The sequence below is a fragment of the Ranitomeya imitator genome, chromosome 4 (assembly GCF_032444005.1).
Source record: "Ranitomeya imitator isolate aRanImi1 chromosome 4, aRanImi1.pri, whole genome shotgun sequence".
In the NCBI taxonomy this organism is placed as follows: domain Eukaryota; kingdom Metazoa; phylum Chordata; class Amphibia; order Anura; family Dendrobatidae; genus Ranitomeya; species Ranitomeya imitator.
The window spans coordinates 25,870,359-25,892,811 of record NC_091285.1 but is presented as its reverse complement, the minus strand read 5'-3'; the positions used below and the strand labels follow the sequence as shown (position 1 = coordinate 25,892,811).

Sequence of the window (22,453 nt, the reverse complement as noted above, 5' to 3'; positions counted from 1 at the left end):
GAGAGCAGCTCTGGAGTATAATACAGGAGGTAACTCAGGATCAGTAATGTAATGTATGTACACAGGGACTGCACCAGCAGAATAGTGAGTGCAGCTCTGGGGTATAATACAGGATGTAACTCAGGATCAGTAATGTATGTACACAGTGACTGCACCAGCAGAATAGTGAGTGCAGCTCTGGGGTATAATACAGGATGTAACTCAGGATCAGTAATGTAATGTATGTACCCAGTGACTGCACCAGCAGAATAGTGAGAGCAGCTCTGGAGTATAATACAGGAGGTAACTCAGGATCAGTAATGTAATGTATGTACACAGGGACTGCACCAGCAGAATAGTGAGAGCAGCTCTGGAGGATAATACAGGATGTAACTCAGGATCAGTAATGTAATGTATGTACACAGGGACTGCACCAGCAGAATAGTGAGAGCAGCTCTGGAGGATAATACAGGATGTAACTCAGGATCAGTAATGTAAAGTATGTACACAGTGACTGCACCAGCAGAATAGTGAGTGCAGCTCTGGAGTATAATACAGGATGTAACTCAGGATCAGTAATGTAATGTATGTACCCAGTGACTGAACCAGCAGAATAGTGAGTGCAGCTCTGTAGTATAATACAGGATGTAACTCAGGATCAGTAATGTAATGTATGTACACAGTGACTGCACCAGCAGAATAGTGAGTGCAGCTCTGGAGTATAATACAGGATGTAACTCAGGATCAGTAATGTAATGTATGTACACAGTGACTGCACCAGCAGAATAGTGAGTGCAGCTCTGGAGTATAATACAGGATGTAACTCAGGATCAGTAATGTAATGTATGTACACAGTGACTGCACCAGCAGAATAGTGAGTGCAGCTCTGGAGTATAATACAGGATGTAACTCAGGATCAGTAATGTAATGTATGTACACAGTGACTGCACCAGCAGAATAGTGAGTGCAGCTCTGGAGTATAATACAGGATGTAACTCAGGATCAGTAATGTAATGTATGTACCCAGTGACTGCACCAGCAGAATAGTGAGTGCAGCTCTGTAGTATAATACAGGATGTAACTCAGGATCAGTAATGTAATGTATGTACACAGTGACTGCACCAGCAGAATAGTGAGTGCAGCTCTGGAGTATAATACAGGATGTAACTCAGGATCAGTAATGTAATGTATGTACACAGTGACTGCACCAGCAGAATAGTGAGTGCAGCTCTGGGATATAATACAGGATGTAACTCAGGATCAGTAATGTAATGTATGTACACAGTGACTGCACCAGCAGGTTAGTGAGTGCAGCTCTGGAGTATAATACAGGATGTAACTCAGGATCAGTAATGTAATGTATGTACACAGTGACTGCACCAGCAGAATAGTGAGTGCAGCTCTGGAGTATAATACAGGATGTAACTCAGGATCAGTAATGTAATGTATGTACCCAGTGACTGCACCAGCAGAATAGTGAGTGCAGCTCTGTAGTATAATACAGGATGTAACTCAGGATCAGTAATGTAATGTATGTACACAGTGACTGCACCAGCAGAATAGTGAGTGCAGCTCTGGAGTATAATACAGGATGTAACTCAGGATCAGTAATGTAATGTATGTACACAGTGACTGCACCAGCAGAATAGTGAGTGCAGCTCTGGAGTATAATACAGGATATAACTCAGGATCAGTAATGTATGTACACAGTGACTGCACCAGCAGGTTAGTGAGTGCAGCTCTGGAGTATAATACAGGATATAACTCAGGATCAGTAATGTACTGTAACTCCTGCAGGCCTTTTCTGGATGTGACTTGTCTTCTAGTGAGATGGAAAATCCAATAATCCCGTCTATTCCAATAAATTGCAGACCCGATGGTGGATAAGATGGGAGTCGCTCCTTCCTCTGATCATAGTTTTACGGTTCATTTAGCTTAAGTGTCATGAAGGAATATAGGAGTATAATAATAAATAATAACAGTATAATAATAAGATGCATCATCACCTACCAGGTATTACAGTCTCTTTTGATTGTGGATCCTACAGGATATCGGTTGCCAGAATGGATACAGGAGCACTCTTCCTGTGCCACACAACGGGATCCATCAAGTACTTTTCCTTCTATATGTGGGGGGGAAAAAGGCTTAAAGGGGTTTTCCAACTTTGATGACAGTTTTTTTTAATTCCTAAATGGGCTGAAAATTATTTTTGAGGGTTTCATTAAAAATGTGGCAGCAATTACTTTCTATAGCCCCTGTGTTGCACTTTGTATTGCGGGCTGTAGAATGAGTAGACTGAGAAACTGTCAGTGAGCTCATTCAGATTGAAAGATAGGGGAGTTTGTAACTCTCTTATCTGTCTTTTTCTGAGCTCCTTTCAGCTGATTTATGGAAAATCATATGGAAGACCTTGTAAAAGTCAAACAATGCAAAAAAAATTTAATTGAAACCCAATTGCATAAATGATTAAGTGCAGTTAAAGAAATAAAAAATAATAATAATTTTTCCTCAAAGTTGGACAACTCCTTTGTAAGTTCTAAGAAGCTCATTGTCTCATTAATATCATGAAGGCATGTAGTCATCGTGAGATTAGAGGATTTAATTTAGGACATAAAAACATGGCGTCCTCCACTTGGAAACTCCTCTATTACCCAAAGCCGAAAGCTGATAACGAAGAAGAACGGGAGGTCCTGGCCCAGCCATTCATTTCAATGGCCAACATGTAATACTACATTTCGCCTGTAGTGGCCACTGTAGGAAAAGTGAGCAGCCACAGTTCCCCTCGATTTAGGGTGATCAGTTGATCACTGGATCGGCTTTATTTACATAAAAAGGTGCTGGTAAACGGAGACATATATGATAACTATACGTACCAGGACAACTGCAGCCATCAGTGCACTGTTCTTGGCACACTTCATTAATATCGAGACTTTGGCAGGATTTAACACACGGCGACACACATTCCTTGTACACCATTCCGTGCGGACATTGGGGCTCTGCATAAATACAACATAGACAATCTCAATAGAGATTCATAACCAAAGTTTACAATTGTCGATATGCATCTGAAAAAAAAAAGATCCTATGCAGACTTATATGTCTCCACGGTAACAGACTACAAACAAACCATCGGTAGTCTGACTCTTCACTCAGGCTCCCTTCCATGCGACCCTTTGTAAAGTTCTACATGAGAGCGATGGACCTGCGGCCTCTGATCCGGCAGCATTACGTGACTTGAACAGGTGTTGTAACAGAATTTCCCGTGCACTTGTCTGAAATCTTTATTATTAAAGTTTCGAATCGCGAGTTTTCCTACACAATTAAAGTGTGTAGGCCCCCTTATACCTACCATATTCAAGGAAAGTAAGCCTCCCCATGTTGGATTTTTCTCCTAGATGTGTAGGCAGCTACCACCCCTAAGCATCCTCAAGCGGTAAGTTTATGTCAATTGTGTAGACACCTCCTACCTAACAGAGGAAGAAAGCCAACCTCTAGACTGGATTTTTTGCCAAGTGTACAGTCCTTCCTCCGAGAGGAAGTAAGCCTACTCTTACAGGATTTGTCTGGCAAGTGTGTAGACACCTTCTATCTTCCAGGGGAAGTAAGCCTCCAATTTTTTGCTGCCACGTGTGTAGGCATCTCCTACTTCCCAGAGAAAAGTAAGCCTACTCTTGTAGGATTTTTTTTGTTAAGTGAGTAGGCACCTCCTACTTCCCAGAGAAAGTAAACCTCCTCTAGCATGGATTTGCTGCCAATTGTGTAGACATCTTTTATCTTCCAGATGAAGTAAGAATCCTCTTGTGAGGTTTTTCTGCCACGTGTGTAAGCATCTCCTACTTTCCAGGGGAAGTAAGCCTACTCTTGTTGGATTTTTGCTAAGTGTTTAGACACCTTCTATCTCCCAGGGACAGTAAGCCTTCTCTAGTGGGAATTGTATGCGATGTGTGTAGACACCACATACCACCCAGGGGAAATAAGCCTACTCTTGAAGATTTTTTTCTGCTAAGTAGGCACCTCCTATCTCCCAGGGAAGTAAGCCTCCTCTAGCAGGGATTTTCTGCCAAGTGTGTAGACACCTCCTACCACCAACAGAAAGTAAGCCTCCTCTTCAAGAGCTTTCTGCCATGTTTGTAAGCACATCCTATCTTTCAGGAGAAGTAAGCCTTTCCTTGCAGGGTTTTTTCTGCCATGTGTGTACGCACTGCCTACCTCCCAGGGTAAGTAAGCCTCCTCTTGCAAGGTTTTTTCATAAGTGTGTAGGCACTTCCTACCTCCCAGGGAAAGTAAGCCTACTCTTGTGGGGTTTTTCTGCCAAGTGTTTAGTCACCTCCTACCTTCTAGGGGAAGTAAGCCTACTCTTGCAGGGTTTTTCTGCCAAGTGTTTAGTCACCTCCTACCTTCTAGGGGAAGTAAGCCTACTCTTGCGGGGTTTTTCTGCCAAGTGTTTAGGCACCTCCTACCTTCCAGGGTAAGTAAGCCTACTCTTGCGGGGTTTTTCTGCCAAATGTTTAGTCACCTCCTACCTTCTAGGGGAAGTAAGCCTACTCTTGCGGGGTTTTTCTGCCAAGTGTTTAGGCACCTCCTACCTTCCAGGGTAAGTAAGCCTACTCTTGCGGGGTTTTTCTGCCAAATGTTTAGTCACCTCCTACCTTCTAGGGGAAGTAAGCCTACTCTTGCGGGGTTTTTCTGCCAAGTGTTTAGTCCCCTCCTACCTTCTAGGGGAAGTAAGCCTACTCTTGCAGGATTTTTCTCCCCAGCCTCAAGCTGTCTGCTACTTGTAAACTCTCTAGTGCTGTTGGCACACATAACCATCTTCCAGCACTCTAGAATTTACCCCAAACCCCTCTAGACAATATATGGAATAAGGGAAAAATGGAAAAAGGACATCATTACCAAAAACGAATGGAAAACCATCCACTCACCACACAAATATACATGTAAGTGACTAAAACAGCAAGTTCCATATTACCAAGAAAGAAGCAAAAAATCCTTCCACTCCTTACATCTTTGGTAAAAGGGGGAGAGGTGTTAGAGAAAAATAGGAGAAAAATGGGAGTGGCTATAACTGCTGACTACAGAGAGATTGCTTGTAGTCTGTAACCATGGATACACAAAATGGCAAAATACTAGTTTCTTAGTATTGAAGAGGCACTGGAACAAAAAAAGGAACAGGCAGGTTCCCTTTTTCACATCTTTCTTATGTTTTGCCCCACTAGAATAAATAATATACACTTTTTTTAAAATGCCGCAAAATTTGTACAAAACTTGATATAAAATAAGGTGCGACTGCAATAATAAATAGGACCCTGTAATTTTTTCGTAACTTACTGCAGGCAGTTTCTATCGGCCAGCGGCTGACAATTACGCCTTGCTGGGCGCAGGTTCTGGCATATTCCAGGAAGGTGTGACACGGGCAGCGAACGTCCTCTGCGCACTCACACATGTCATTCTCACAGATGGCAATGAAAGGGTCAGGGTTGACGGCCTGATGACACTTCATGAATACCGGGGACGATTTCAGATACTGGCATCTCTGCATGAAGTCCTGCAATAAGGGGCAATAGCGGTTAGTATATGGCATATTATGGGAACACTACATATATCTTGCACTTTTTACACTGGCTACTGGGGCTTTTTTCTAACTTCCCGATGCTTTAGGAAATCTACATGCACATTAGCCGCAATGAACAGACACTGATTTTGTATGGAAGCATCTAATGAGCGTGTGCAAAGTCATTATGGAGGGAACGGGAGCAATGATATTGCCTATTGTGGATGCTGGATTCTGCGTAATCAGCTGTGTATAGAGTTGTTACCTCTCATTATAAGACTGCCGTCACACTAGCAGTATTTGGTCAGTATTTTACATCAGTATTTGTAAGCCAAAACCAGGAGTGGGTGATAAATACAGAAGTGGCGCATATGTTGCTATGATACTTTTCCTCTGATTGTTCCACTCCTGGTTTTGGCTTACAAATACTGATGTAAAATACTGACCAAATACTGCTAGTGTGACGGCAGCCTAAACCTGCCTCTGCTGATAATGAGTCTGCTGAAAAATCTTCTTGAAAGAATGAGTCAGTGGCCAGTGTGAAAACTGCAAGAATACTTTTTTTAAAATTAAGATCACGATATGAAAAAAGCCCAAATATTTTTAACAAATTCACCTAAGGGCTTGTTCACAAGACTGTATTTTCGGTCTGAATGCTGTCCATGAAAAAAAGCATCAGGGTTTCCCAGCAGCCATGGCCATTTCATTATTTTCAATCTGCAATTGTGTAAAAGGAGCTGGATTGCTTAAAAGGGTGTCATATAAGAACGTTTTTCTCTATAAAGCAGCTTTTCTTAAATTTAATCTGTGAGAAGCTTTTTGCTATGTAATCTGAGAGCACCATGATGTAGGGACTGAGAGCCTGATTGCAGCAATGTGTCACTTACTAGGCTGTGTACTGTTGTTTTAATGAAATCAGTGTTTTATCAGCATGAGATTATCACTACAGGACTAGATGTCCAACCACAGATTAGCAGCTTTGTGTCAATATACAATGTACACGGGAAAGCTGCCAATCAGTGGTGTGAGCGGGGTTATACAAGGCTCAGCATTTCAAGTTCAACATTTAAAGCTCAATATTCCAAGGGCTCAACATTCCTGAGCTCAACATTTCAAGGGCTCATCATTCCGAGCTCAACATTCCAAGGGCTCAACATTCCAAGGGCTCAACTTTCCAAGCTCAACATTCCAAGTGCTCAACTTTCCAAGCTCAACATTCCGACGGCTCAACATTCTGAGCCCTCAACATTCCAAGGGCTCAACATTCTGAGCTCACCATTCCAAGGGGTCAACATTCTGTGGGCTCAAATTTCCAAGCTCAACATTCCAACGGCTCAACATACTGAGCTCAACATTCCAAGGGCTCAACATCTAAGCTCAACATTCCAAGGGCTCAACATTCTGAAGGCTCAACATTCCAAGCTCACCATTTCAAGGGTTCAACATTTCGAGGGCTCAACTTTCCGAGCTCAACATTCCAAGGGCTCAACATACCAAGCTCAACATTCCAAGGGCTCAACATCCAAGCTCAACATTCCAAGGGCTCAACATTCTGAGGGCTCAACATTCCAACCTCACCATTCCAAGGGGTCAACATTCCGAGGGCTCAACATACCGAGCTCAACATTCCAAGGGCTCAACATCCAAGCTCAACATTCCAAAGGCTCAACATTCCAAGGGCTCAACATCCAAGCTCAACATTCCAAAGGCTCAACATTCTGAGGGCTCAACATTCCAAGCTCAACATTCCGAGGCCTCATAATTCCTAGGCCTCAACACTCCGAGCTCAACATTCCAAGGACTCATCTCCCCAAAAAAACAAACATGTCGGTGTTGAAATCCATATCTTAATCTGACCATCATCTGTCATGGGAGAGTCAGGAGACCTCCATATACATTAGATTGCCATCTAATCCTACCAGTGTCGACAAGTTCTGCCAACTACACTCTAATATGTGTAGAGAAGCTTTTACATTTGTCATATGCAATAGTAAAATTAATACACATAAACGTGATCTTTGTTCATAAATTCTACAATCTTTTCATGCCAGAAAGATGAAGAATTTAGGAAACGTCAATATTATCATTAGCTTGACTGATCATGTACCGAAAACATCCCTTCTGAATCATCCTTCCTGGTTTCTTTTGCCAAGATTTACCTTTGTGGTCAAAGTTAAAGAAAATAAAATGTAGTAAAACAATGCTGGGATTACAGATGAATGTAACCTTCTTGGCCCCACTGAAAAACCTATAATAAGACCCCCACCTGCTATGTTCTGTTTATACTTTATGTACCCGAGGGCTCCAGGGTTCAAATTCTAACTGGACCCCCCATAGCTACATCCTTTTTTTTAGGACATGTTCATAAGATACATCTCCCCACCAACCTAGAGAATCGGGCACATCGAAACATCGAAACCAATCCATCGGAAGATACGATAAACTAATCTTTAGTTACAGTCATGGATGAAAGTGTTGGAACCCTGGAAATTGTTTCAGAAAGTTATTGCAATTACACATGTTTTATTGTAAACATGTTTATTTCATTTGTGTAACCATCAACAAACTTCTTACACCTCTCATCTGGAATTTTGCCCCACTCTTCTTTCGCAAACTACTCCAGGTCTCTCATATGTGAAGGCGCCTTCTTCCAACAGCAATTTTAACATCTCTCCACAGGTGATCAATGGGATTTAGATCTGGACTCATTGCTGCCACAAAACTCTCCAACTCTTTGTTTCCATCCATTTCTGTGTTCTTCTTGTAGTATGTTTGAGATCATTGTCCTGCTGGAAGACCCATGACCTATGACACAAGCCCAGCTTTCTGACACTGGGCACTGCACTGCGTTCCAAAATCCTTTGGTAATCTTCAGATTTCATTATGCCTTGCACACAGTCAAAACAACTTTCGCCTGAGACAGCAAAAGAACCCCAAACATCTTTGAGTCACCACCATATTTGACTGTAGGTACTGTGTTCTTTTCTTTATAGGCCTCTTTTCATTTTTGGTAAACAGTAGAATGACATGCTTTACCAAAAAGCCCTATCTTAGTCTAATTTGTCCATAAGACTCTATCCCAGAATAATTTTGGCTTACTCACGTACATTTTGGCAAACTACAGTCTAGCTTTTTTGTGTGTGTTTCAGAAGTGCCATCTGTAATGATCCAGACCGGATTTTGAGTCCTGTTTCCCTTTTCCCAGTCTGATCATGTCAGGGGTTAACTTTTCTCAGCCTCAGTCTGGTTTCAGGTTTTGCTATTTATCTCTGTTGCATCCTGCAGGCGGTGTCAGTTATAGTTCTGCCTACTAACTCTGGTGTATCCTGATTTGTCCTGCTGCTTTAGCTGCCTGACCCTGTGACTCTGTTTTCCCCTGTTTCCGTCTTGACTCAGTGTTTCCCTTTAGTGTGCAGACCCCCTGGTTTTGACTTGGCTTGTATCCTGACCTGTTTTTGTCTTCTGTCTTTGGCTTATCGGCTCCTGACTGTTACTGACCTTTTTGCTTGTCTCTGACTCTGTGTTTCATCTTTTCCTTTGGTACTGCGATACTGACTATATAGAACCGGCTTGTTTTACCTTCCTTCAGCCACCTTGTGGTATCATCACTGCTACATGACAGGCCTGCTTTTTCTAGGTGCAGCCCTCCTTCCACTCCATAGCCCTCTAATGGAGCTTGCACCTTCCTGCATTGCAGCAGCGTGACAGCATCCTCCTGGATTTTCTGCCATAGCATTCCATTTCATTTAAATGTCTACGGATAGTTCCTGCTGACACTGATGCACCCCGAGCCGGTAGGACTGCTTGAATTTCTTTGGAACTTGATTGGGGCTGCTTATCCATCATACGGACAATCCAGCGTTGCAACCGTTCATCAATTTGGAGGACAAGACTGGTCCTTCAGACCTAGAGACACTCTTTGAACCCGTTCCATGCTGTCGTCAACAGACAAGGATCCTGAACACAAATGTACCATCTATTTGAGGTTTTCCAGTACTTAAATACTGATCATCTATCCTTATGCTACGTCATCAATATCAGATCGGTGGAGATCCAACACGCATCACGGATACCGATCAGCTGTTAATATTAATGGTGTATGAAACTAGAACATCACAACTCCGTAGTGGTCATTCCCCGGAACTCCAGATCAGCTCCCATTCACTTCAATAGGAACTTAGCTGCAGTACTTGAGAACGGCCACTACACAGTCTATGGAGCTGTGCTGTTCCGGCTCTCTACACTGTTAACATCCGACCGTTACAGCTGATCAGTGAAGGAGCTGGATGTCCGACTTTTACCAATCCGACAGCTTTTATTTTAAAATTTGACATCCATAATTGTTTTTTCTATAGTGAGTGACTGATTACAGAGACCTTTAGTGATCGGCTTGGATCGGACATACTGTACATTTTCCCTACAGTGGCCACTACAGGTGGAAAGCAGTATTACACAATGATCAATAAAAATGATTGGCTGATGATTTATTAATTTTATTGGAGGAATTGGGTGTTTTTAAGCCCCGATATGCGTCAGTAGGACACATATACATGGTCTGGGTGGGGAAGCATACATCAGGACATCATCGGCACATCCTATCTGCTCCAATCCCGAAATAGATTCATAACACTATGCAAGAACTATTCCTTCTGAGTGGGTCGAAAAAGAAAAAGAAAACTGCTAAAAAGAAGAAAAAATAAATCAACCGTCCTTATTGTTCGTATTCGTCGGCAGCAGAAAGGCTAAGTGTTAAGGGGGCGACGGGGAGGGCGAAGGAATCTGCATTCCTGGAAGTGATGCTAAGAAACAAAGAATTTTATTTACAGAAAGTGAATCGAGATATTTTATTCCAAGCTTTGTGAAATGGAGATGATGCATTCATAACACAGAAAACTGATTTATGAGTCGAAAATCTGCCCACTTGTCTAAAACAAGGGCAAAAATAGACTTACGAAGTAAGAAAACGTAAATTCTCACCAACATTGAAATGTAGTTACCAGGAGGTAATTATCCAATATTACTACTTAGAGACATGTTTGTCATATTTTCTCATAGACCAAAGTAATAGAAAAAGTTTGACTTTGCAGCCTGCCACCAAGCAAGCTCTTCAGAGCTACATAACAATAAGAAGTGGTCTAAGAATTAGTATCAATTAATGTAATAGAAAAGAGCAGAGACTAAAAGAAAACAAAATAAAGAGTTTACTTTCCCCTTCCAAATACCAGAGTATTAGGAAAAGTGTGATATAAAGCATGACCATAAGACTTATACAACCCCTGGCAAAAATTATGGAATCGCCGGCCTTGGAGGATGTTCATTCAGTTGTTTAATTTTGTAGAAAAAAGCAGGTCACAGACATGGCACAAAACTATTCAAATGACAACTTTCTGGCTTTAATAAACACTAAAAGAATTACAGAGCAAAAAATGTTGGTAGTCAGTAATGGTTACTTTTTTTTAACCAAGCATAGGGGAAAAAATTATGGAATCACTCAATTCTGAGAAAAAAATTATGGAATCATGAAAAACAAACAAACAAAAAAAACGTCCAACACATCACTAGTATTTTGTTGCACCACTTCTGGATTTTCTAACAGCTTGTAGTCTCTGAGGCCTGGGCTTAATGAGGGTCACACAGGACTCTTCATCCATCTGCCTCCAACTTTCTTTGATTGCTGTTGCCAGATCAGCTTTGCAGGTTGGATTCTTGTCATCGACCATTTTCTTCAACTTCCACCAAAGATTTTCAATTGGATTGAGATCCGGACTATTTGCAGGCCATGACATTGACCTTACGTGTCTTTTTTCAAGGAATGTTTTCAGTTTTTGTTCTATGGCAGGATGCATTATCATCTTGAAAAATGATTTCATCATCCCCAAACATCCTTTCAATTGATGGGATAAGAAAAGTGTCCAAAATATCAACATAAACTTGTGCATTTATGGAAGATGTAATGACAGCCGTCTCCCCAGTGCCTTTACCTGACATGCAGCCCCATATCATCAATGACTGTGGAAATTTGCATGTTCTCTTCAGGCAGTCATCTTTATAAATCTCACTGGAACGGCACCAAACAAAAGTTCCAGCATCATCACCTTGCCCAATGTAGATTCGCGAGTCATCACTGAATATGACTTTCATCCAATCATCCACAGTCCACGATTGCTTTTCCTTAGCCCATTGTAACCTTGTTTTTTTCTGTTTAGATGTTAATAATGGCTTTTGTTTAGCTTTTCTGTATGTAAATCCCATTTCCTTTAGGCGGTTTCTTACAGTTCGGTCACAGACGTTGACTCCAGTTTCCACCCATTCGTTCCTCATTTGTTTTGTTGTGCATTTCCTGTTTTGGAGAGATATTGCTTTAAGTTTCCGGTCTTGACCCTTTGATGTCTTCCTTGGTCTACCAGTATGTTTGCCTTTAACAACCTTCCCATATTGTTTGTATTTGGTCCAGATTTTAGACACAGCTGACTGTGAACAACCAACATCTTTTAGAACATTGCGTGATGATTTTCCCTCTTTTAAGAGTTTGATAATCCTCTCCTTTGTTTCAATTGACATCTCTCGAGTTGGAGCCATGATTAATGTCAGTCCACTTGGTGCAACAGCTCTCCAAGGTGTGATCACTCCTATTTAGATGCAGACTAACGAGCAGATCTAATTTGATGCAGGTTATTTTTTGGTATGAAAATTTACAGGGTGATTCCATAATTTTTTCCCACATATTTGAGTGAGTCCATAATTTTTCCCCTATGCTTGGTTAAAAAAAAGTAACCATTACTGACTACCACATTTTTTGTTCTTGATTTCTTTTAGCGTTTCTTAAAGCCAGAAAGTTGACATTTGAAATTAGTTTTGTGCCATGTCTGTGATCTGCTTTTTTTCTACAAAACTAAACAACTGAATGAATAATCAACCAAGAGCACTGGAACTACAGCGGGATGGATCCAATGGCAATTGGAGGACAAAGAGTCTAAAAACGGAGGATTTACTTTTCGTAAACTGTTGTAAAAACGTAGCTAGGTAGATAGTCCTACTGGAGGAATTGATATAACTACATAATGGATAATCATTGGTTATATGTAATTTTTGCACAAAAATGTGCGACTTTTTGCGGCCCTCGTAGGTGTTACTGGCATCGAAAATATCTAGGCTAGACTTGTGAATCATGACTTTTTAAAAAGTCAGAAAAAAACAGTTACACTACCTTTTTGCTCCCGATATAATTGGGACCTATGTACCCCCTATAGCTACACCTCTGCCTATGTATATATGACATCATTATAGGGTAATGGCGGCATACCTTCTCCGCAGCATCGGATGAAATATTGCAGGTGTTACTGGGAGGATAAATTCTTTTACATCTCTTATCACCACCGTGCAGGGCCCAGGAATTGGCAAATTCGTAACTTTTTTCAGCCAAAATACCTGCGTGAAAAACATCAAAAATTACAATTTGTACAGAGATGAGGCAGAGTTGAATATATTACTTGGCAATTTCCGGATGGGATCGAATTAAAGTAATGTAGTTGGAAGGTACTGTGAATCCTGTAGAAAGCATAAAGGACCCCCGTTAAATCAGATTTTGCCGGAAACGCCTAGGCCCCCAGTGCCGTATCAGATTTTTGTAAAATAATGCAGAGCTTTGTGGGTTGTGGGAATGTGACGTAGATTGGTGGCACCAAAATTCACCAAGAGGAGCGCCGCCCGTCTTTGGGCCATAAGGCTATATTCACACAGAATTTGGAGGGATGTTCAAAAATTATATATTTTTTAAGTCAAAATTGCTTTGGTAAAAGTTCTTTTTTTAGGGAGGAAGGCGTCTTGTTCTGGAGAGGTTTTATAGATTTTTGGACGAGATTTTCTTCCTGAGTTGGAGCAGAATCCTTTAGGAGCACTTACTTTTTTTTCCCACCAGGCATTATTCAAAACCTCGTAAAAGAAAAAAATAAAACACTCTAAGGCTACGTGTATGCGGCATCTTGAAGATGCTTGTGGAACCGCTGAATTTTTCCAAGGTGGAAACAATTCAGGAAAACGCCGGCTTCTTTGCACTACACTATAGTGGTGGCAGCTTCCAAAAAATAGCCACTAATGAATGAGCTTGTCACTTTTTTTTAGCTGCGTCCAGGTGTCCAAACCCGTAAGTGGTTAAAAGACATAGCATAAGAAGAAACATGGGGGCATCAAAGTCGTTTTGACACTATTGTGCATTATGTTCCTTTTTTTGCAGAGGTTTAGCCATGCTTCTTCACGAGTATCCGGACAGAATCCACCTGTAATAGTCATCATGTGCGCGAAACCCAAAGCACCTCATATGAACTGCAATATGAACTTTCCCATGGCAAGAGTTTTTCAAGAGTATTTGAAGTCGTTTTTGGGAAGGACTTTTTCCCCAAAAATTTCTAAAAAGAAAAACTCTCGGTACAATCATAGTGCTGTATAAACAGGACCGGCAGGAGTGTTCACAACAGATCATGCAAGCTTTGAGTCTCGTGACCAAAGTGGCACTAGACCAGTGTTCCCCAACTCTGGTCCTCAAGAGCCTCCAACAGATTAAGTTTTCAGGGTTTCCTTGGTGTTGCTCAGGTAATCACCTGACCGAGCAATACTAAGGAAACCCAAAAAACATGGTCTGTTGGTGGTTCTTGAGGACGAGACTTGGAGAACACTGGTCTTGGCCGATGGAAGGAGTTCAGCCAAATATGTAGGTCATCACCACCTCCATCAGTCTACAACAAAAAAAGCAAAAGACTGACCGGCACCTTTGAACAGAATAAAGCAAGTGTGAACAGGTACAAGCCCCAATGACTGCAAAATATACAAACAAAAGAATAGCCTCTATAATGGTTAATTGTGTTTTTAATTAGTGATAAAGACTATCTTCCCTTTACATTTGTAGATATTAGCTCAGGAGAGGCATGTCTGGTAAATATTAGGCTTACTGTCCCATCAGACAAAGGTCGCCTTGTCTTGGCTGAAGGGCTCTCATGAATTGACCAATTTGTGAGCTAAGTACCTTCATTTTATGGGATAGAAAGATCAAACGAAAGGACTAAGGAATACAAAATTATTTTAGGCGGATGTGGAGATTTTTATTTTACCTTCTTGAGTCATAAAATCGTCTTCTGCCAACTGGTTGAAGTTCCCGCACAGTCCGCACGTCCGATTAAAGTGCTGATTAGACAATATGAGCTGCAGGTTCCCACTGACGTCGATCTTCAGCATTACTCCATGCTCCTCACTGGAGAGTTTGTAGTATCCGGCCTCGTTCTCCAGGTAAATCCCATTGGCAGCGTACGGCAGAGTGATGCTGCGGAAGAAGCAGGAGACCGGACTCCATCGTAACAAATCACTATTACTGAGCACAGAACGTGCCACTCCTTGGGGTAACCAGCAGCGCCAACAAGAAGTATAAAGGGCCAAAGGCTCATCTACACGGTCAGCGATACATTTCTAGGGAGCCGGGTATTCACTGTCGTTTCATGCTGATACTTACGTTTTTTCTCCTTCAGTCGCTGTCCCATCCAAAAACATATGAATATCATAATATTCTCCCAGGTACAGGGATACGCTGTTCTTTTTACCATGTCTGTAGTCCACTGAGAAGATAATACAGTAGGGGTGTACTTATTATTTACATACAGCTTAGTTAAAACTAGTTAGGTTCATCTAATCAAGACCTGCAGTGCTAGGATGTAACCCTGTCCTACCAGGCTCTGCTACAATATATACCGTATACAGTACCACTGTAAGAGGGTGACCGGGACGGTCACGTGCTTCTCCCTTGATTAACACAACGGTTATAACCTGTGTTTACGAAAAGGTGTTTTATATTACATAGACCCTTATAGCCACCAAGGTGCACGGTTAACGTATTGCTATAATATGGAGTAAGAGATTAGATGGAGAGAGAGCAGTAGTTGGAGGTCTGAGGGCACGAGATGTTCAGCAGCAAGAGAATGTCAGCCATAAACTCAAAGCGGACGTTCCTGGAACATCCGGGGCCTACGGTCCAACTGAGGCGCTGAGAAGCGTGCCTTAATATCTTCTTAATAGACTAAGTCGGATGGGAAATCATATAAGGGAGTTGAGACGGAAAACATGGAAGCTGCAGAGCCGGATTGAGTATTCCAGGGGCCAGAGATGCCAGAGAGGAAAGGGATAGCTCAGGGTGAGCGAACAGCGGATATCAGATCATGTTGTGCTATGGACTTTGAAAACTGAAAAGTTTGTACCTAATACTGCCTGCTTCACTATGATTAAAAAATGTCAACCCCAAGTATTAAAATTGCAAAAAAACACCTCTGGGGTCACCACTTTTGCCCTTCCTGAAATAAAGCCCTGCTGCCACCCATACTTAAGACAAAAAACCTTTTTAATAACACAAATGACTATATATATACAGTGGGGCAAAAAAGTATTTAGTCAGTCAGCAATAGTGCAAGTTCCACCACTTAAAAAGATGAGAGGCGTCTGTAATTTACATCATAGGTAGACCTCAACTATGGGAGACAAACTGAGAAAAAAAAATCCAGAAAATCACATTGTCTGTTTTTTTAACATTTTATTTGCATATTATGGTGGAAAATAAGTATTTGGTCAGAAACAAAATTTCATCTCAATACTTTGTAATATATCCTTTGTTGGCAATGACAGAGGTCAAACGTTTTCTGTAAGTCTTCACAAGGTTGCCACACACTGTTGTTGGTATGTTGGCCCATTCCTCCATGCAGATCTCCTCTAGAGCAGTGATGTTTTTGGCTGTTCGCTTGGCAACATGGACTTTCAACTCCCTCCAAAGGTTTTCTATAGGGTTGAGATCTGGAGACTGGCTAGGCCACTCCAGGACCTTAAAATGCTTCTTACGAAGCCACTCCTTCGTTGCCCTGGCGGTGTGCTTTGGATCATTGTCATGTTGAAAGACCCAGCCACGTTTCATCTTCAATGCCCTTGCTGATGGAAGGAGGTTTGCACTCAAAATCTCACGATACATGGCCCCATTCATTCTTTCATGTACCCGGATCAGTCGTCCTGGCCCCTTTGCAGAGAAACAGCCCCAAAGCATGATGTTTCCACCACCATGCTTTACAGTAGGTATGGTGTTTGATGGATGCAACTCAGTATTATTTTTCCTCCAAACACGACAAGTTGTGTTTCTACCAAACAGTTCCAGTTTGGTTTCATCAGACCATAGGACATTCTCCCAAAACTCCTCTGGATCATCCAAATGCTCTCTAGCAAACTTCAGACGGGCCCGGACATGTACTGGCTTAAGCAGTGGGACACGTCTGGCACTGCAGGATCTGAGTCCATGGTGGCGTAGTGTGTTACTTATGGTAGGCCTTGTTACATTGGTCCCAGCTCTCTGCAGTTCATTCACTAGGTCCCCCCGCGTGGTTCTGGGATTTTTGCTCACCGTTCTTGTGATCATTCTGACCCCACGGGGTGGGATTTTGCGTGGAGCCCCAGATCGATGGAGATTATCAGTGGTCTTGTATGTCTTCCATTTTCTAATTATTGTTCCCACTGTTGATTTCTTCACTCCAAGCTGGTTGGCTATTGCAGATTCAGTCTTCCCAGCCTGGTGCAGGGCTACAATTTTGTTTCTGGTGTCCTTTGACAGCTCTTTGGTCTTCACCATAGTGGAGTTTGGAGTCAGACTGTTTGAGGGTGTGCACAGGTGTCTTTTTATACTGATAACAAGTTTAAACAGGTGCCATTACTACAGGTAATGAGTGGAGGAAAGAGGAGACTCTTAAAGAAGAAGTTACAGGTCTGTGAGAGCCAGAAATCTTGATTGTTTGTTTCTGACCAAATACTTATTTTCCACCATAACATGCAAAAAAAATGATAAAAAAACAGACAATGTGATTTTCTGGATTTTTTTTTCTCAGTTTGTCTCCCATAGTTGAGGTCTACCTATGATGTAAATTACAGACGCCTCTCATCTTTTTAAGTGGTGGAACTAGCACTATTGCTGACTGACTAAATACTTTTTTGCCCCACTGTATATACGATACTCACCTAGTAGTGAGAATGAACGCTTATGACAGTCCCCAGCCAACATGTAACTACAGTCTCCCATAAAATCATAGAACGTTCCATCAAATGTTCGGATGTGATTTTTTCCAAAAAGGCTGCACCGCGACAGCGAGGACCGGTCCGGTTTACCAAATACATCCAAAGAGGTTCCTTTAAAAAAAAAAAAAAACAGTTCTCACCATCAATAAAACTTTTAGATCAATACAGTTTTTATGGATATATTTTTAGGCAACTTTTTTTACATTGTAGACCATATTTCTGATGACGATTTTTTTTTTACAGATTGTACTCTATAATGTTGTTTTATTTTTTATTCCAGAATGCATGATTTTGTGGCTAACTTTTGGAATTTCTTTTTTCAAAAAATTATCTCTGAAAATGTACTTAAAAAATTTGAGAAAAAAAATTCTAGTCTTTAAATACATATACGGTATTTTTGCTATAATGACTAATAATAATAATGATGATGATGATGAACAACAGTTATGATACTAATAAAACAGAACATTAATAATAAATAAATAATATTGAACAATGGTAATAACAAATAATAATAAATAATAATAACAATGATGAAGATGATGATGAACAGTGAAGATACTAATAATAATAATAATTGTTATTAATAATAAATAATGAATAAGAAGAAAAAAATATAGTAATAATAATTATTATTAATAAAAAATAACATAAATAAATACCAATAATAAATAAGAACAATAATAATGCTAGTAATGAATAATAATAAAAATTAATAATGAACAATAATAATACAAATAATAGTAATAATAATGAATAGCAATAATAACAAATAAGTAGTACAAATAATAAATAATAATACTAACAATGAATAATACTAATAGAATAATAATGATAACTATAAGAAAAAAATAATAAAATAAATAATACTATAGCACTATAAGTGCTCTGGATGAAGCTGCTCCTCCTATACATAAAACAACTCGGCACAGACGGCAACAACCGTGGCACACGCTGCAAACACGTTTCCTGCAGCGGTGCTCCAGGTGCGCAGAACGTCTGTGGAGAAAATCTAATCTACCCGAAGACTTCATCCATTATAAGTTCATGCTAAAGACATACAATTCTGCCCTTCACCTCTCCAAACAAACCTATTTCAACACCCTCATCACCTCCCTGTCCAATAACCCTAAACGTCTCTTTGACACGTTCCAGTCCCTACTCAACCCAAGAGAGCAGGCCCCAACCACGGATCTCCGCGCTGACGATCTGGCCAATTACTTCAAAGAAAAAATTGACCACATTCGACAGGAAATCATCTCCCAATCTCTTCATACCATGCACTGTCCTCCCTCCCCCACTGCATCTAGTTCACTCTCTGACTTTGAACCAGTTACAGAAGAAGAACTAAGCAAGCTCCTTGCATCCTCTCGCCCAACCACTTGCACCAGTGACCCCATTCCGTCACATCTCCTCCAGTCCCTTTCCCCGGCTGTCACCTCTCACCTAACAAAAATATTCAACCTTTCCCTCACTTCCGGTATTTTTCCCTCCTCATTTAAGCATGCCATCATACATCCATTACTTAAAAAACCATCCCTCGACCAAAACTGTGCCGCAAATTATAGACCTGTCTCTAATCTTCCCTTCATCTCTAAACTCCTCGAACGCTTGGTCCACTCCCGTCTTACCCGCTATCTCTCAGATAACTCTCTTCTAGATCCTCTTCAATCTGGCTTCCGCTCTTTACACTCTACTGAAACTGCCCTCACTAAAGTCTCTAATGACCTACTAACAGCTAAATCTAATGGTCACTACTCCATGCTTATTCTCTTGGATCTCTCTGCAGCATTCGATACTGTGGATCATCAGCTCCTCCTCACTATGCTCCGCTCCATCGGCCTCAAGGACACCGTTCTCTCCTGGTTCTCCTCCTATCTCTCTGACCGATCCTTCACTGTATGTTTTGCTGGTTCCTCCTCCTCTCACCTTCCCCTTACTGTTGGGGTTCCTCAAGGATCAGTCCTAGGCCCCCTCCTCTTCTCGTTGTATACTGCCCCTATTGGACAAACAATCAGTAGATTTGGTTTCCAGTACCATCTCTATGCTGATGACACCCAATTATACACTTCTGCTCCTGATATCTCGCCTGCCTTATTAGAAAACACCAGTGATTGTCTTACCGCTGTCTCTAACATCATGTCCTCCCTCTATCTGAAACTAAACCTGTCAAAAACTGAACTCCTCGTGTTCTCTCCCTCTACTAACCTACCTTTGCCTGACATTGCCATCTCCATGTGCGGTTCCACCATTACTCCAAAGCAACATGCCCGCTGCCTTGGGGTCATCCTTGATTCTGACCTTTCATTCACCCCCTACATCCGATCACTGGCTCGCTCTTCTTATCTGCATCTCAAAAACATTTCTAGAATTCGCCCTTTTCTTACTTTCAACTCTGCAAAAACTCTGACTGTTTCACTTATTCATTCTCGTCTGGACTATTGTAACTCTCTACTAATCGGCCTCCCTCTTACCAAACTTTCCCCACTCCAATCTGTCCTGAATGCTGCAGCCAGGATCATATTCCTCACCAACCGTTACACCGATGCCTCTACCCTGTGCCAGTCATTACACTGGTTACCCATCCACTCCAGAATCCAGTACAAAACTACTACCCTCATCCACAAAGCACTCCATGGCTCAGCACCACCTTACATCTCCTGCCTGGTCTCAGTCTACCACCCTACCCGTGCCCTCCGCTCCGCTAATGACCTCAGGTTAGCATCCTCAATAATCAGAACCTCCCACTCCCGTCTCCAAGACTTTACACGTGCTGCGCCGATTCTTTGGAATGCACTACCTAGGTTAATACGATTAATCCCCAATCCCCACAGTTTTAAGCGTGCCCTAAAAACTCATTTGTTCAGACTGGCCTACCGCCTCAATGCATTAATGTAAGGATCCCTGTGTGGCCTATTTAAAAAAAAAAAAAAAAAAAATTGTTCTCATTCACTTTATGCAGTTAATAGCCCTCTGTGTCTGTACTGCTACATACTTAGGCAGTTAACTGGTTCATGCAGCTTTACATGAACACCCGAGCCTTACACTATGGCTGGTCCGAATAACTAAAGCAATTGTTACCATCCACCTCTCGTGTCTCCCCTTTTCCCCATAGTTTGTAAGCTTGCGAGCAGGGCCCTCATTCCTCCTGGTATCTGTTTTGAACTGTATTCCTGTTATGCTGTAATGTCTATTGTCTGTACAATTCCCGTCTATAATTTGTAAAGCGCTGCGGAATATGTTGGCGCTATATAAATAAAAATTATTATTATTATTACTAATAATATAAGTAATATAATAATATACTGAACCTACCTGGAGGAATCACGTAGGCCAACAACAAGATAATGAATGGCAGGGAATGCATCTGTTCAAAACATGTATGAAAAGTGAACACAATGCAAAAAAGAAAAGCATAAAATAAACTGAAGGTCATAAATAACAGAAATATCTACTTACCAGTAATAATAATCATAACATTATTTTTTTATTTTTATATATATATATATATATATATATATATATATATATATATATATATATATATATGGCTCCAATATATGTTATGGTGTTAAAAAAATATAAAAATGAGGAAAAATGTGCACTAAATATGTGAACACTTACAAAAGTAAGAAATAATAGTTAAAATGCTTCAAATTGAATTGTGCAAGAAACAACTTGTAGAAAAAAGTCCAAAATGGTATTAAAAAATAGTTTAAAAAAAAATAGAAATAACCTATATAAAAGTATTTTTTTTGTTTCTGCCCCAAAATTGCTGTTTTTGTATTGATAATAATAGATTATTTAACAAAAAAAATTGAAAAAAATAGAAAAAAATGAAATAATAAAGACTTTTGTGAATTCAACAATAATCTTCTATCTTGAATGTTTTTCAAAGTCTTCAATGAAGGCATCCTGTAGCTATTTCTAAATTATTTTTAGAATTTATTGTACATTTTTGTGCACCTCCACACGGCGTTACAAGAGGGCTACAAAAAATCTAGGAATAAAAATCTGAAATTTCTTTTTTGACATTCACTGATACATAATGGGGCCATATAAAAAAAGAAAAAAAAATGTTTTTTTCAAAAATATTTTATGGGAGGGATATCTGTTAATCAATTTCACCAATGGAGACATAAAATATCTGATTAATTTAGATTTTAAGTAAATTTAGGTTTTACATTAAAAAAAATCAGAAAGTTATAAAAAAAATCCCTGGACATAAGGCAATTATAAAAAAAAGTCTAAAATTTTAGGGAACGTGCTATAAACAAATAAACATTTTGGGAATTTTCATATAAAAGAGAAAAAGTATAAATCCACATCTGAAAATTTCACTTACCTTAAAGCGTTTGAGATGGTAAGAATCCCCAAAAACTTGGAGGATCCGATGTTCAGCAGCCCATTGCTCCCGGACACCTTCACGTCTGGACCGATCTAGAGCCTCCCAGAAGTTTGACATCTTATGTATACTTAAGGCAGGAACTTTTGCTCGTTAAAAGGAAAGATAAACGGCGAGTGCTACATCCGTCTGAATGTAGACACAATGGTGTAAAACTCCTATCAGAAAAAATCAGTTGGCTTTAATCACCAGACGAGAACAATGAGAGGAAACAACTTTAGAAAAAAAAAATACGAAAATGGTTCATGACTGATTAGACGTTGAAAGGTTTTATGGGAGAACTCACTAGTAATACTGATGAGCAAACAAAAAAAAAAAGAATTACATAAGGACCGGGACAAAAGAATGTTCTGAATGTGTTAAAATGATATAAAAAAATCCAACATAAATTTAAAAAAAATAAATAAATACTTAAGTATGAATGACTTATGATT

The 22,453-nt window shown here is 40.4% G+C and overlaps 1 protein-coding gene across 1 annotated transcript in view; it reads right to left on the bottom strand.

The window, feature by feature from the left end:
* Positions 1-22,052, bottom strand: part of VWF (von Willebrand factor) — a 179,838-nt gene extending 157,786 nt beyond the window's left edge. The window contains exons 1-9 of the mRNA XM_069763408.1: positions 21,960-22,052; positions 20,930-20,981; positions 17,558-17,725; positions 15,030-15,132; positions 14,635-14,843; positions 12,834-12,958; positions 5,308-5,524; positions 2,853-2,975; positions 1,990-2,101 (exon numbers count right to left, since the gene is read on the bottom strand). Of these exons, the coding sequence (XP_069619509.1) occupies positions 1,990-2,101; positions 2,853-2,975; positions 5,308-5,524; positions 12,834-12,958; positions 14,635-14,843; positions 15,030-15,132; positions 17,558-17,725; positions 20,930-20,981 (1,109 nt within the window). The 5' untranslated portion in view covers positions 21,960-22,052. The remainder of the gene's footprint in view (positions 1-1,989; positions 2,102-2,852; positions 2,976-5,307; positions 5,525-12,833; positions 12,959-14,634; positions 14,844-15,029; positions 15,133-17,557; positions 17,726-20,929; positions 20,982-21,959) is intronic.
* Positions 22,053-22,453: the final 401 nt, after the last annotated feature.